The 14,600-nt window shown below is 37.6% G+C and overlaps 1 protein-coding gene across 2 annotated transcripts in view; it reads left to right on the top strand.

Annotated features, from left to right (window-relative positions):
• The first annotated feature begins 718 nt into the window (after positions 1-718).
• The window catches only part of UBE2D2 (ubiquitin conjugating enzyme E2 D2), a 40,816-nt gene continuing 26,934 nt past the window's right edge, over positions 719-14,600 (top strand). Inside the window, exon 1 of one of the 2 annotated variants that reach the window (XM_051978519.1) lies at positions 719-1,197. In XM_051978519.1, the coding sequence (XP_051834479.1) occupies positions 1,174-1,197 (24 nt within the window). In that variant the 5' untranslated portion in view covers positions 719-1,173. Of the gene's footprint in view, positions 1,198-14,516; positions 14,541-14,600 lie in introns of those variants that run through there. The other variant, XM_051978521.1, reaches the window with a different exon arrangement.

The raw sequence follows: 14,600 nt of genomic DNA on the forward strand, positions 1-14,600 counted from the left end.
TCTCAAGTGAGGCCGACAATATTCAATTGTTTTGGGCTTCAAACTCCTCATCTGTAAAACGAGGATAATGATAGACAAGAGCTGATGGAGTACTTGGGACAATCGATGTCAGTATCCCTTTAAGTTATTTGAAAAGTAGAGGGCAAAAACGAAAAGTAAAGAAAAAAGGTCCCAACAGTTCCTATTTGCCTGTCCAGGCTATGCCAGACAGCGCCGCGCTCGCCAGAATGAAGGTGCGCGGCGAAGCCCCCACATGGCTTCAGCTGACATAGAAGCGACCCCAACTCCCCGAAGCCGACCCCTTCCTACTCTCGCTGCTCTCCCCCGGGCATCGCGAGATTCCACTCCCCACCCCCCACCCCCCACCCGCGTCATCTTCTCCGGCGGCCGCGGTGGCGGCGTCGGCGGCAGCATCAGCGGCATCACACCCTCCGACAGTATCCTTCCGCCGTCCCTTCCACCTCTACTTCCTCCCCAGCCTTCTCTTCGCCTGTTCCCTCCGGTGGAGCACCGTTGGTCCCATTTCGTCGGCCCTTCCTGACTGCCGGCTGAGGAAGCGACCTCGCCGGCGAAAAGGCCCCCGGATTCAGAGGGAGCGGCGCGGACTACTCTCTCCCTCCTTGGCGGAGGGATCTGCGGAGGCGGCGTCGGCGCAGCAGCGGCGGCGGCGGAGGCGGTGGCGGCGGCAGTGGCAGTGGCGGCGGCGGCGGCGCCGGCGGTGGTGGAGGAGGAGGAGGCAGCAGCAGCGCATAAAGGGGCCGCCGCCGGGTGATGCGGTCCTTGCTGCGGTAGCACCCTAGAGCCGAGTCCGGGGATCCGCCGGAGGGGTCTACCCCGCCCCCTCCCCTCCCCCTACCCCCCCAGCCCTCGTTCCTCCCCCTCCCTGCCGCTGCGGCCTCCCAGCCCGGACACCGCACTTTCCTCCATCCCTTCTCCCCAGCCCCCTTCCCTGGTTCCCCTGCCCCGTCGCTGCTGCCTGCTGCCGCCGGCCCCTCTCCTCCGGGCCGGTGCCGCTCCCGCTTTTCCTAACACCCTCTCAACCCCTTCCCTCTTTCCTCCCCTACGGCAAGGAATCGCCGCGGCCTAACCCCTCTACCTACCCCTCCTCCCCTCCCCGTCCCTCTCCCCTCTCCCCGTCCTCGCCCCGGGGTCCGCCGCCGCCCGCCTCACACAATGGCTCTGAAGAGAATCCACAAGGTAAGGGCCCGGCCCCGAGGCAGGAGGGGCCTAGTTGGGCCCAACAGGCCCGGGCCCGCGGGTCCTGATGCTGCTGCTTCCCTTTCCTTTCTCGCTGTGATACCCCTGCCGCCCACCCACTCTGGACCACACACCCCGACTTCTTCCCGGGCCTGTCTGGTTGGCAGGGCGGGGGCTTCGGGGAGGGGGAGGAGGGCCCAGCCAAAGGTTTCTTTTTTCCTCCCCCACTCCCAGTGATGGCGCCCGGAGAGGCCCGGGGTTCCCTGCCTGCTGCTGAGCCAGAGTCTGGCTCTCAGCAAGCGTTTCGGGGAAGCCCCCCCCTCCCCACTTCCCTGCTCTGCTCTAAATCTCCAGGGTGCCACTCTCTTGGGTCATCCGACCCCACCCCACCCCCACCCCCACAGCTGCGCCTCGGGGCTATTGTCCCGTAGGAGGTGGAGAGGAAGTGTGGGGTCGGAAAGTGGCCTCTTCATTTCCCCTCTCCCGCCTCCTCTAGTCCCTCTGTTAGGTGGGCCAGACCTTCTCGTCTGAGGCCGGACCTAGCCCTTGCAGAAACGAAAGAAAAGGTTTCTCCACCCTGTCGGGAAAGCTAAAAACCCAGTGGAAGGTCGAGACACATCCGCATACCCAGATTGTCGAGAAACTGTTACTGCAGGAAGTTAAGAAGGAAATTCTCTGCTTTATCTCAGAGGGGGAGTTGAGGGAGCGCCGTTTTATTCCCTTTAGGTCGCCATGTGTACAGTCAGCCTCCATTTCAGTTTGAAGTAGAACCCGTAGAAGAGCTTTATTTTTAAAAGGAGGATGAAAACTCCAAACATCAAGTCAGTAAAGGAATTTTGCACAATCAAAAATGATTATGCATTTCTATGGAACATGGACATTTTTGTTCAGTTTCTGTACTCTCATATGATTGAGATGGATTTTGTGGGACAACTTTCCATTAGGTATTTCGTGATAAATTGTATAGTTTAAGAGATAAACTTTGATGTCAGTTTGAGGGTAAGAAGTTTTTCCCTTTGACATGAACAAGAAGTGAAGCATTAAGCTAGTATGTTGTCTGTTGGTGCTATTCTATTATGTCTTTGCTGTATCATTTGGCATGGATTATTTTCTTTGAAATAATAATGTACCCAGGGTAACTTTGATTTTGTGCATCACTTGAAATACTTAGTATCCTATCAGTACAAGGCCAATGAAACATACATGGTATTTAAGATGTAAGCTGCTTTTGAGGTGTGTGTCTTTCATACAGCAATGGACATCAACCTAATTCTTGATCAGAGGACTTCAGTAATTTGGTATTGCATCTAGTTTTTCTTCTAAAGATTAGAATTGTCTTCTGGTCTTCCTGGTTTTCTAATCAATTAAAATCAATTTCTGTCCAAATAAAGAAACAAACTACTTTTGGATATTCAAAGATCCCTTAACTTTAACTTTTCTTGTCTAAACTGATAAATACCAGGCTATCCGCTTAAAAAAATTTTTTTTTCCATTGCAGTGTGGTTTTTAGATCTTTTAAAAAAAATAGACCTCACAATCTGAATTGAAAGGGAATTTTGCTTACCTAGCCCTGAACAAGGGTCCTTTCTTTAACATACCTGACCTTATACTTGCTAGGCAGCTTGTAGTATTCTTGGATTTAAAGATTTTAACATTTAGTTTTTGAACTGAAAAGGACCTCAGATCAACTAGTCGACTCTTCCATCCTCCAAGATGAAGAAACTGAGGTCATATCTAAGATCACATGAGCAAATAAGTGACTTGAATCCTGGCTCTTTACCTTCATACTTGTTATATTAAGCTTTTATGTGGCTTCTTTAGCCCTCACCTTAGTAATTAGTCTTGTTCTTCAATTTCAATATACCTGAAAGCTGACATTAGGTAGACATCTGATTGTATCTGGCAACATGCTGTAGACATTCTAATATGCCAAACCTTATTCATTTATAAAGTTGTGTGATCTTTGGTTTCATAGTTCATCAGTTATCTGACACTGTCAAGGAATTTTTATGAAACATACTCAAGAATGGCAACACTTCATTTGAACCATTCTGATGAAATTCATCCAAAAGACACCCTTACCCTCTTTGTCCTCTAACAGAATTCCCTCCATATAACTTGTCTTTTCTTGATTCAGGGGGCATTATTATCGCCCTGTTGTTGTCTTATGTAATGATGCCCTCAGGAGTTATTGGAAAATCCTTTTAAAAATTTCCAGATTATTATATTTGTGATGATTTTCATCTCTTTAGTTCATAAACTTGGTGCCTCCTGAATGTACAAAGTACTCTATCCTTTTTAATTCTTATGTCACTTCCATTGTTCCTTCCTATAGCATTACCATTCTTGCCTCCTCATTTGCTGTTTACAGGCTTCAGAGGCCTGAGAAACCAGATCACACTTTTTAGAATAGGATCAATGAATAGACTCAGAATAAAGTGCATAAGTGTTAGTACCTGAACTTTGTGATTTGGCTGCCTTGGCTACTGTTTGAACGTGTGCTAGATAACTGTAAGTCAGATAATCAGCAAGCATGTATGAAGCACCTACAGTGAATCAGATATTGTATTGGGGATAGCAATACAAAGAATTGATTTCCTGTTCTCAAAGTGGTGATGCATGAACCTCTTATTAAAAATATAGTTGTTGAAAATTATTTTGAAAATTCAGTAATGCTAATTATATATATTGTTTTGTGAAGAGTAGAGAGTTGTGCCTATCAAACTAGAAAGAACTGCTTTAGCAAAGTCCAAAACAACCTAAACTAAATCACCAAATTTGATTTCTAAAATGTTTTTATATTTGCTTTTATTTAAATGCTAATTAGTATAGAATACAATACTTTTTTAAACATTAAGTAGATAGTTTGATGTAATGAATAGAGCTATTTCTCCACTTAACAAACCAAGATGATTACTGAGAACTATTTCTTTTTTTCTTTTCAATAGTATTTTTTTCCAAATACACATAAACATAATTTTCAACATTCATTTCTGTAAGACTTTGTGTTCCAAATTTTTCTCCCCCTTTCCTAGGTTGCAAGTAATCTGATATAGGTTAAATGTTATTCTTTTAAACATATTTCCATATTTGTCATGTTGTACAAGAAAAATTAAACTAAAAGTAATGAAAATCCATGAGAAAGAAAACCGAAAACAACAAAAAGGTGAAAATACTATCCCTTGATCCACAGTCAGTCTCCACAATACAGATGGTGTGTACAGATGACATTTTCCATCAAAGTCTGTTGGAATTACCTTGAATCACCAAATTGTTGAGAAGAGCCAAATTCATCACAGTTGATCATCACATAATCTTGTTGTTACTATGTACAGTGTTCTCTTGGTTCTGTTCACTTCACTCAGCATCAAATCATGTGAGTTTTTTCAGGCTTTTCTGAAACCATTGCTTATAGAACAATGCTAATCTATTATTATTCATATATTTTAACTTATTCAGCCATTTCCCAACTGATGATCATCATCCACTCAGTTTCCAGTTCCTTGCCACTACAAGAAGGACTGCTACAAGCATTTTTGCACATGTGGGTCCTTTTCCTTCTTTTATGATCTCCATGGGATATAGACCCAGCAGTGAGACTGTTGGATCAAAGAGTAAACACAGTTTAAAGCCCTTTGGCCATAGTTCTAAATTGGTCTCCAGAATGGTTGGCTCATTCTAAGAACCATTTCTAATGAACACTGACTTGAAACACAGAAAACTTAGGTTCAAATCCTACTACTTTCACTTATCTATACCTTGAGTCACTCAGTCTCTGGGTTTCCATTTCCTCATCCATAAAGGAGGTAGAGGAGAAGAGAAATGGATTTGAACCTGACAAGTTACTAAAATTCCTTTCAGCCCTAAAACTATATGTGAACATTATTAACCTGTTAAAACTGTAGGTGACTTTTAAGAAAGAGTGCCTCAGAAAAAAATAATATAGTAAGAAGAATAGATTTAATGTTTGGGCTTCGGATTTAGTAGCATTATGCATAATTTATTCTTTTATGAATTGGGGATAAAAATATAACAAGTAGATTTAGTGGGGTGGTAGTGCTAAATATTTGAACCATAATTTTAGTATTTTAGTGAAATAGTAGCAAATGACCATAGTAACCTAGTGTTTGGTAATTCAGAGACCTAAGCTTCTGGGATAAGAACTCACTATTTGGCTTAATTTTTAGTTTTTTAAAACTTGATGTATATAGTTTGGTCATTAGGCAAGATTAAAATTTGATTGGCATAGGCTCTAGCTTTAATGCCCTTGTTATGGTTTTCCAAAGTCAAGCTAGAAACACTGATCTGATATAAAAGTTTCTATGCTCTTATATTCCCTTTTCATGTTATAAGTGTATATTTTCAAAGAAAGATTCACAAAGTTTTTATGAATTGGAGACTATGATGATCCAGTCTTGTTGTTCTTGCAAAGGATGTGGGAAAGTTGTGACTTACTGAGATACTTCAGTGGACCCATGACTTCTTCATTTTGTGTACTCTGAATTTCTGCCTTTATGCTTCATAGTCCATATACTGATTCCTCTTGGACTCTTAATATTTTATAGATATCATTGTATTGTTTGGAGTGGACTACCTATTTTGCTAGTTGTCCTTGCATTTATACTTTTTATATCTGTACCTATTTAATATATGTGAGACATTATTGGTAATATATATACCCACCATTAGGCAGCTAAAGGCAGTGTGGATAGAAATGGTTCTGGAGTCAGTAGGACTTGAGTTCAGATTTAGCCTCAGGCACTACTAGCTGTGTGACACTAGGCAAATCACTTAACCTCTCTTTGCTTCAGTGTCCTCAAGTGTAACGTAAAGATAATAATAGGGTTATTGTGTGGATCAAATGAGAAAATATTTGTAAAAAATGCTTAGTTCAATGCTTGACATAGTAGATACTATATAAATGTTTATTCTCCTCCCACCATTATCCTGCAGTTTTGATTCTTGGGAGATCTTGAATACTCCAGGTGTGTTTTGCAGCATTGTAACATCATCAGGAGAATACTGTTGTGAAAGATGACCTTTTAAAATGATATATTTAAGAAATGTACTGTTAAAAAATTAGCTAATGGTTCTATTCAGAGTTATTGGTGCTTAAAAGAATATCATTGTCCTGGAATCCTGTCATAATTTTTCACATTATAGAAGAACAGATAGGGTCTTTATGTAAGAATTCAGTGGGGAAAAAATCTTTTTAAATAGCAGTTTCCTAATACATTTACAATATGACTTTTTTTTCCTTCCTTCAGGAACTTGGCTATTATTTAAGTCCAAGTCCACCTGTTATTTTATTTGAAGTTCTTCATTCTGTATCATACTGCTTTGTAAATGCTATTGACTGGGATTGAGGGGTGGAGATTACTACAAAACTAGCAGAAAACCAACATATATTGATAATGGACAGTTTCAAAAAAGAAATGCTTCCAATATTTTTGGACAGGTGTATAAATTGAATTTTTAGTGTGGTGTGTGGGTAGTTCCCATAGTAATGCACCCCAGTGAACTCTGCTGTTGTCAAAGAGCCTCTGCCTCTGTACTAGGAGAGTAGGAAGGAATTTTCTGGCATTGGAACCTTCTTAGAATGTAGTCTTAATTGAACAAGTTGAGTTTAAGGCAAAAATAGGTGGTTCCCAGACCAACTTGTAAAAGGCCATTTGACACGTAACAGCTCAATGATAACTTTTGAATATCAGCCTTTAGTTTGTACTGGTCCACAAAAGTCAGTTCTTGTAGTTTTTTAATAAGTATGGTAATTGAAGAATAGTGGCAAGTCTATCTACATAACTGGTTATCATTGATTATTACTGAATGTTTTTTGAATGTAATTCAAAAAAAGCTATTTAATATAGTAGGGAACTACTATACTAAATGTAACAACTCTGTGTAACAAATATATTTTCTTCTTAACATGCTTTTAATACATAGTTACAATAATAGTATATTGTTTCTTGGGATGGAAAATGTTTTCCTCTAGTGGCTAGTAGCATATATGTAGCAAAAAGTTTATCCTATGAATATGCTCTCCCAGTATATAGAACGCTGTTAAGAAGTATGAACTTTTGTTTAATCTTTATGAGCTTTTTTAGGGCTAGAGTTTATGGTGTAATTGTTGTATTTAACTGTATTGGAAAGTGCAAGTTAGAGCTAAAGAAAATTTCAGTGATAGTTTTAGGTTATAAATAGCCACCTAAAAAGACTGCTTGATAGACATCGGACAGGAAGATGTTCTGTTGAGGATGATTACTTTCCCAGGGCTCCATTCTCAAGGTTGTTAAGTTAGTCATCAGCATCTTGGAACCAAGAATTACTTTAGAGGATATGTAATTCATTGTACAGGTGAAATGATTTGATTCACATTATATTAGCTGTTACTAAGTGATAGAGGGAGGACTAGAATAACCAAGGACTCTTGTCTCTCAGGTATATATTCCTTCTACCATATTGATTTATCACCATTTGGAGTCTGTGACTTCTGTTAGAAAGTTGATTAGTATTCTTTGTATTTTGTTTTCACCTTGAACAAAATTTTCTTGGTTCTGAATTACTGTATGTAAGTTTTCTATCTATCTTGACCTAAAACCATATAAAATTCACCTAAATTTTATTATGCTGTTGCTGACTAATTAGGGTAGGCCTAGGCCTATTCATGATGTAGATATACCTTTAATCATGCTAGTTTTATTTCTGCATTAAGTAGAAATGATAATTAAATTCCACCTGAAAGAATTTCTATTCAAGGCCGTATTCATGAAGAATCTTTAAAGTTTTGAATAAGTAGGATGGATATAGCTTGACAATTTCCCATTCAATAAGAATTTATTAGTAGATTGCCTATTATATTCAGGATATGGAATATGAAGCAATATGAAAGGAGGTATACAACTTATGAAAAAGGGGCGGAGAAACATGTATGTGTGTGTATATACAGGATAACCGCCCCCCCCCCCCAAAAAAAAAAATGATCAGTATTAAGAAAGGCCTTTTTTTAAGGGGATGATAAGTGACATGTCTTGAAAAATTCAAGAAATTAAAAGACTGAATAGGTTGAAAAAATAGTATTTATTCAGAAGGGAAGACGTTCATTAAACTCCTAATATTTTTGTTATTACAAGATAAAAAACTTGCTTTAAATGAAATCTCTGAAATTCATAGCAGCAGTCTTTGAAAAGGTCTGTCTAATCACTTATTTTTCCAACTTTTGATCACATTAGATTGTCCTATAATGAACTTTCATGCCTATCTTGTAGTCCTTTCTGTAGAAACAAACTCCCCAAAAAAGTATGATATCACATTTTATTTAATATTAGTAATTTAAGTTCAGGGCAGGATCAAAAGATTTAAGGTGCAGCAGCTTGTAAGTAACAGCAGCATAAGTTATGAAGCAGAAATCAACACTGGTAAGCTTTTATGGAAATGGACCTTACATATTTTTTAAAAATAGACAAAAATAGATTTATTTGAGGGCAGTTATAAGTTTGCTGCAAACTATCTTTAAGGAACCACAGAATCTTAAATAACTTTGTTGGAAAGAAGACCTTTCCTAGGCAAATTGTCTTTAATTCCTAAGGAATTTAGACATGTTAAAAGACCAAGTCCATTAAACAGTATCCTTCATTCAACTAAATGAGTCAACTTCTGGTTGCTGGTATGAGTAGAATTTGCTCTGAGGAGTAAATGGCAGTCTTTGATTGTTAAGTGGTCAAAGGATATGGACAGACAATTTTCAGATGAAGAAAGTAAAATATTTCTAGTCATGAAAAACTGCTCTAAATCACTATAAGAAAAATGCAAATTAAGACAACTTTCAGGTACCACTATACACCTCTCAGATTGACTTAAGATGACAGGTAAAAATAATGATAAATTTTGGAGGGGATGTGGGACACTTGAAAAGGGAAAAAAACCCAAGTGTGCAGAAATGTTTGTAGCCATCCTTTTTTGTGGTGGCAAAGAACTGGAAACTGAGTGGATGTTTATCAGTTGGGGATGGCTGAATAAGTTGTGGTATGTGAATGTTAAGGAATATTCTTGTTCTGTAAGAGATGATCAAGATGATTTTTCAGAAAGACTCGGAGAGACTTACATGAACATAAGTGAAGTGAGTAGAACCAAGAGAACATTGTACACAGCAGCAAGATTATGTGATGGGTGGGGCTCTTTTCAACTACGAGATGATTCAGGCCAATTCCAGTAGATTTGTGATGGAGAGAACCATCTGCATCTAGAAGAAGAATTGTTGAGACTGAATGTGCAACACAACGTAGGATTTTCACCTTTTTTGTTTACTTTTTGTTTTTCTCATTTTTTTCCCCTTTTTGATCTGATTTTTCTTGTGCAGCATGATAAATGTGAAAATATGTATAGAAGAATTGTACATGTTTAACAACATGTCTTGGATTACTTGCTGTCTAGGTGAAAGGGTGGAGGAAAAGGAGGAAGAAAAAATTAAAACACAAGTTTTTTTGCATGTATGTTGAGAATTACCTTTGCATGTATTTTGAAAATAAAAACCTATTTTTTAAAAAAAGGAATAAATAGCCAAAAAAAAAAAAACACTAGTTTTAATTTTCAGATTTCTAAAGTTAGAAAGATGGCCAAGTTTAGGTTAATCTGGAACTTGAAGTTCTTTTCCACTGGATAATTGCAAACTAATAAAGATGTGGGTCCACAAGTGTTATCTGAATTTTATTAAAATTCACTTTGAGATTAATTGAGGGATGGGGTAGGGAGAAGTGGGGCTCAAATCTCACCATAATATATAAAAAATTATTTGGTCCTGTCATCCTTATATAAATTTAATTGGTGCATTGGTATGAATTAGTTTTTTGATTTTTAAAAATAGAACTTGCTGCTTTCCCTCACATCTTACTTATGATCAGAAAAGACTTAGCCTTTAAGGTTTAAAAGAAAACATAATCTAAGTTAATATTCCTGTGTTTAAAATTGTATAAGTAATTTTTTATCAAAGATTGGACATTTAATGGTCTATAAAATGAGAAGGTAAATTTGTAAGATGATGTGGATCCCTTTACAAGGGTCCTCAAACTTTTTAAATAGGGGGCCAATTCACTGTCCCTCAGACTGTTGGCGGGCCAGACTATAGTAAAAACAAAAACTTTGTTTTGTGGGCCTTTAAATAAAGAAACTTCATAGCCCTGCATGAGGGGAATAAACGTCCTCAGCTGCTGCATCTGACCCGTGGGTCGGAGTTTGAGGACCTCTGCCTTAGGACATAGAAATTTCTTTCTTTTTTTTTTTTTTTTAATATAATAATAGCTGTACAAGAAAAATCAGATCAAAAGGCAAGCAAACAACAAAGGTGAAAATACTACATTGTGATCCACATTCAGTCCCCATAATCAGTTCTCTCTTTGAATTCAGATGGCTCTCTCCATCACAAGACTATTTAAATTGCCCTGAATCACCTCATTCTTGAAAGAAGCCAAGATCATCTTATTGATGTGTGTGTTTTTTTTTTTTTTTTTTTGGGTGATTCCATTTTAATTTTTTAATGGTCTCAAATTTCTATAAAGTTTTTCCGGAGAAACTTTTAATTTAATCAGAAAGAATAAAATAATAAAAACAAATAGCTTAGATAGACCCAGAACAAAAACATTTGGTATGTTTCCCAAAATATAGTGGAGGATGTTTCCTTTTGGTATTTTTGGGGTATTTTTATTTTTGTTAATCCGCTTCATTTTGTTCTCAGTCTAGGGTTGAAAAGAAGCAGTATTAAGGTCTTTTAAAAAGTCTTAAAGTTTTGTCAGAATATAGTTCTTTTGTTATGAAATTAGAATGTTAGATTTGAATTTTCCTACCTAAAAAACCTTTAAAGCTATAATAGTTATAGGAAAATGAGGCAGAAGCCTTAATTGTAACTAATGGAAGTCTAGCAGCTGTCTTCCATGGTAAAGACCATGATTTTCTTAATTAACCCTGTGCCCAAAACTTGGAGAGAAAAGTTAACTCTATGACTCTAATACTGATCATAATTCCTCTTAACCTGATCAGTAGCCTGTATAAGAAACTCACCTGAAACAAAATGCTACTTTTTGCAGTAGCAAAGAAATGGAAGCCGTGAAGGTACCCATTGATTTGGGGACAGAGTGGGATAACTAAACAAATTAATGCTGTATGAATGTGATTACTACTACACAGTCCAAGAAAGGACAAATAAGACTGATTCAGAGAAGTGTAAGATAACTTCTATGAACTGGTGAAGGATGAAGTAAGCAAACAAATGACATGTACAATGACTACAACAATGTAAATGGGAGAGAAAATGAGCTCTCTTAATTTTAATCTTCAAATTTAGCTCCAGAGAAGAAGTAGAAAACATTATACTTACTGTCAGATGTGAATTTGTTTTTTGTGATTTTGTTCAGTTCCTTTTTTCCCCTTTTTCAAAACTTTTGTTACAAGGGTAGGCTAGGGGAGCTGCCTTTTATGAAAGGTATTTTAAAAAAAGTTACCTTTTTCAAAAGGAAATACAGGTTAGACTGTAATATACTTGCAAAATTAATTTACAGTATCTTTATTCCCTATTGAAAGTTTTTTTTTTAATTTAATTTTATTTAATAATAACTTTGTATTGACAGAATCCATGCCAGGATAATTTTTACACAGCATTATCCCTTGCAATCACTTATGTTTCGTTTTTTCCCCTCCCTCCCTCCTCCCCCCCCCCCCCCCAAGATGGCAAGCAGTCCTATATATGTTAAATATGTTGCAGTATATCCTAGATACAATACATATTTGCAGAACCGAACAGTTCTCCCGCTGCACAGGGAGAATTGGATTCAGAAGGTAAAAATAACTCGGGAAGAAAATCAAAAATCAAATAGTTCACATTCATTTCCCAGTATTCCTTCTTTGGGTGTAGCTGTTTCTGTCCATCATTTATCCAATGAAACTCAGTTAAGTCTCTTTGTCAGAGAAATCCACTTCCATCAGAATACATCCTCATACAATATCGTTGTCGAAGTGTATAATGATCTCCTGGTTCTGCTCATCTCACTTAGCATCAGTCCATGTAGGTCTCTCCAAGCCTCTCTGTATTCATCCTGCTTCCCTATTGAAAGTTGATATTACTTACTAGCTCCACTGTGCATATCCCAAAAGTGCTTTCTGAAAATCATCCCTTTGGTTATTCCCACTTTGGAATTAGTAGGATTAGATAATAAGATGTGAGTTAGTTGATGAAGAAAACACTTCAGTTTTGAAAATGAAGGGCCACAGAATAAGGTACTTGAAAGTCAATATGGTCTCATGTGGATAGAGAGCTGACCTTAAAAATCCTATTTCTGACACATCGACTTTGTGACCTTGAGCAGAGAGAGAAAATACATCATTCTTCTTTCCTTACATAGTTGTTATAGCCTTTGGTTGGAGAAACATTACATACAATCGTCAGCAGTATTTTAGTTTTGTTTAATTTTTGTTGTTGTTAAAAAGACCTACTAGGTTGGGACGGAGTAAGTAGTATACAGAAATTACTGATGTGGGGGAAAAAATGGATCATGAGTTTTGAGGTGGAAAAGACCTCACAGGTCATCTAGTTAGCTCCTGCCTTCCCATCTTCCCCCTCCTGTTTTGTAGATGAGGAAATATAAACTATAAATGTGGGGTGAAATGTATGCATTTTAAAAAATACTTTCGTTCTATAATATTTAAATTTTTAAAAAGCTTTTTCTTTTCAAACTATAAACCTAGTTTTCTACATTCATTCTTGTAAAACCTTGGGTTCCAAATTTTTAACCTTCCTTTCCCCCATCCCCTCCCTTAGATGACAAGTAAATTAATATATGTTAAACATGTGCAATTTTTCTATACATATTATATTTAAATTTAAGCAGTTGCTAAAGCATGCCAACACCTGTGCAAAGATGCCCAAATTTAACTGCACGTTGAGTCTTGTATGGTATTTTATCCCATAATCCAAATTAATTGGTACAGCTGAAATAGAAATCCATGACAGAGTTTTATTCATAATTTAAATTTTTTATTTCTCCTATCATCATTGCACTGCCATGTATGCTTCACAAGACTGTACTAAACTTGGTAGTTCAAGATATGGAAGTCAATGAGATTGCCAAGGAAGAAGATGAAGAGAAAAGAAAAGGGGGCCAAATAGAGAATTTTGAGGGAGAGCTTTATACTTCTAGTGGAAGGAGGTATGAAGATGAGGAACCAATAAAAGAGGCAAGAAAGGAGAAATGTGAGAAAAAAAATCAAGGTTCTTTAAGCAAAGAAAGAGAAAAGCTTTCAACAGTATAATAATAAACAAGGGTGATGAGGATTGAGGAAAAAGTAATTGAAACTCTTAAAATAGTTTTTCCCAAAGCATCTATTCATTCATCTTTGTTAATATAAGCCTAATGCTTTGTGGTGATTTTGTTTTTTATTCGATTTTTTTGTTTGATTTTGTTTTTTAAACATTAACTAGTCTGTTATACAAAGGCTTTAATAAATCACATGCTGGGGTTAATTGGGGAGGGAAGAGGGTGGGGATCAGAAATGGTCTGAGTAATTCTTTTAAAAATAGATTTTAAAGTTATATACATGATATAATTTGGATCTTAGATGTAAATTCCACTTTCTTACCTCTAAACTCTTTGTAAATAACTAGTTTTCCAGTCCACCAAAATTGGAACAGTTTCATTTTCAGCTAGTTATAAGTGTATACTATATAAAGAATAACAATACAATCAGTACAAAAATTGGTCAGATTGTTTCCCTTTTTCTTTAACCTCAGAAAAGTACCTGCATTCTTTTGACATTATAAGGGATATATTTTAAAATTTGCAGATATTGATATAATTAAGAGAATCAATTTAAAAAACAGTTCATTAGGTTTCCAAGATTTCATCTTTAGGTTAATAAATTCAGATGCTTATCCTATAATTGAAAATAACCCAGAAAGAAGTGCTTGACTGTTGATTTGGTGGGATATGTTGGACAGGAACAAATAAGGTGGAGTGCCATTCTCTTTTCCCACCCCTGCTCCCCTTGATGGCCTATATCCACCACTTTTTAGTATCCACAAAGCATCCCAGAATGGAACTTTTACTCTTTCCTCTCTTTTCCCTCTCTTCTCCAGGTTGGGGCCTTGGTGGTGATCAGTGTGGTATGTGTTGGAGGCATTTCTTGCCAAAATAACCAAAGTTCCTTTTTGGTGTCTATGGACCACAGATGTACATCCTAACAGCATCTTTCCCAGACTCTTGCAGACATCTTGAGGAGTGACATACTTACTAGGCAGATGTCATCAACATCAGGGCTCAGCTGGAGACCCTGGCTATTCAAGTGCCAGAGAGCAACCTCTGGTATTACAAAGTTTCCTTCACTGCTATTTCTCATGGTCCCCCTGAAATAATGGTATCAGC

Source organism: Antechinus flavipes, chromosome 2 (assembly GCF_016432865.1).
Source record: "Antechinus flavipes isolate AdamAnt ecotype Samford, QLD, Australia chromosome 2, AdamAnt_v2, whole genome shotgun sequence".
Taxonomy (NCBI): Eukaryota; Metazoa; Chordata; class Mammalia; order Dasyuromorphia; family Dasyuridae; genus Antechinus; species Antechinus flavipes.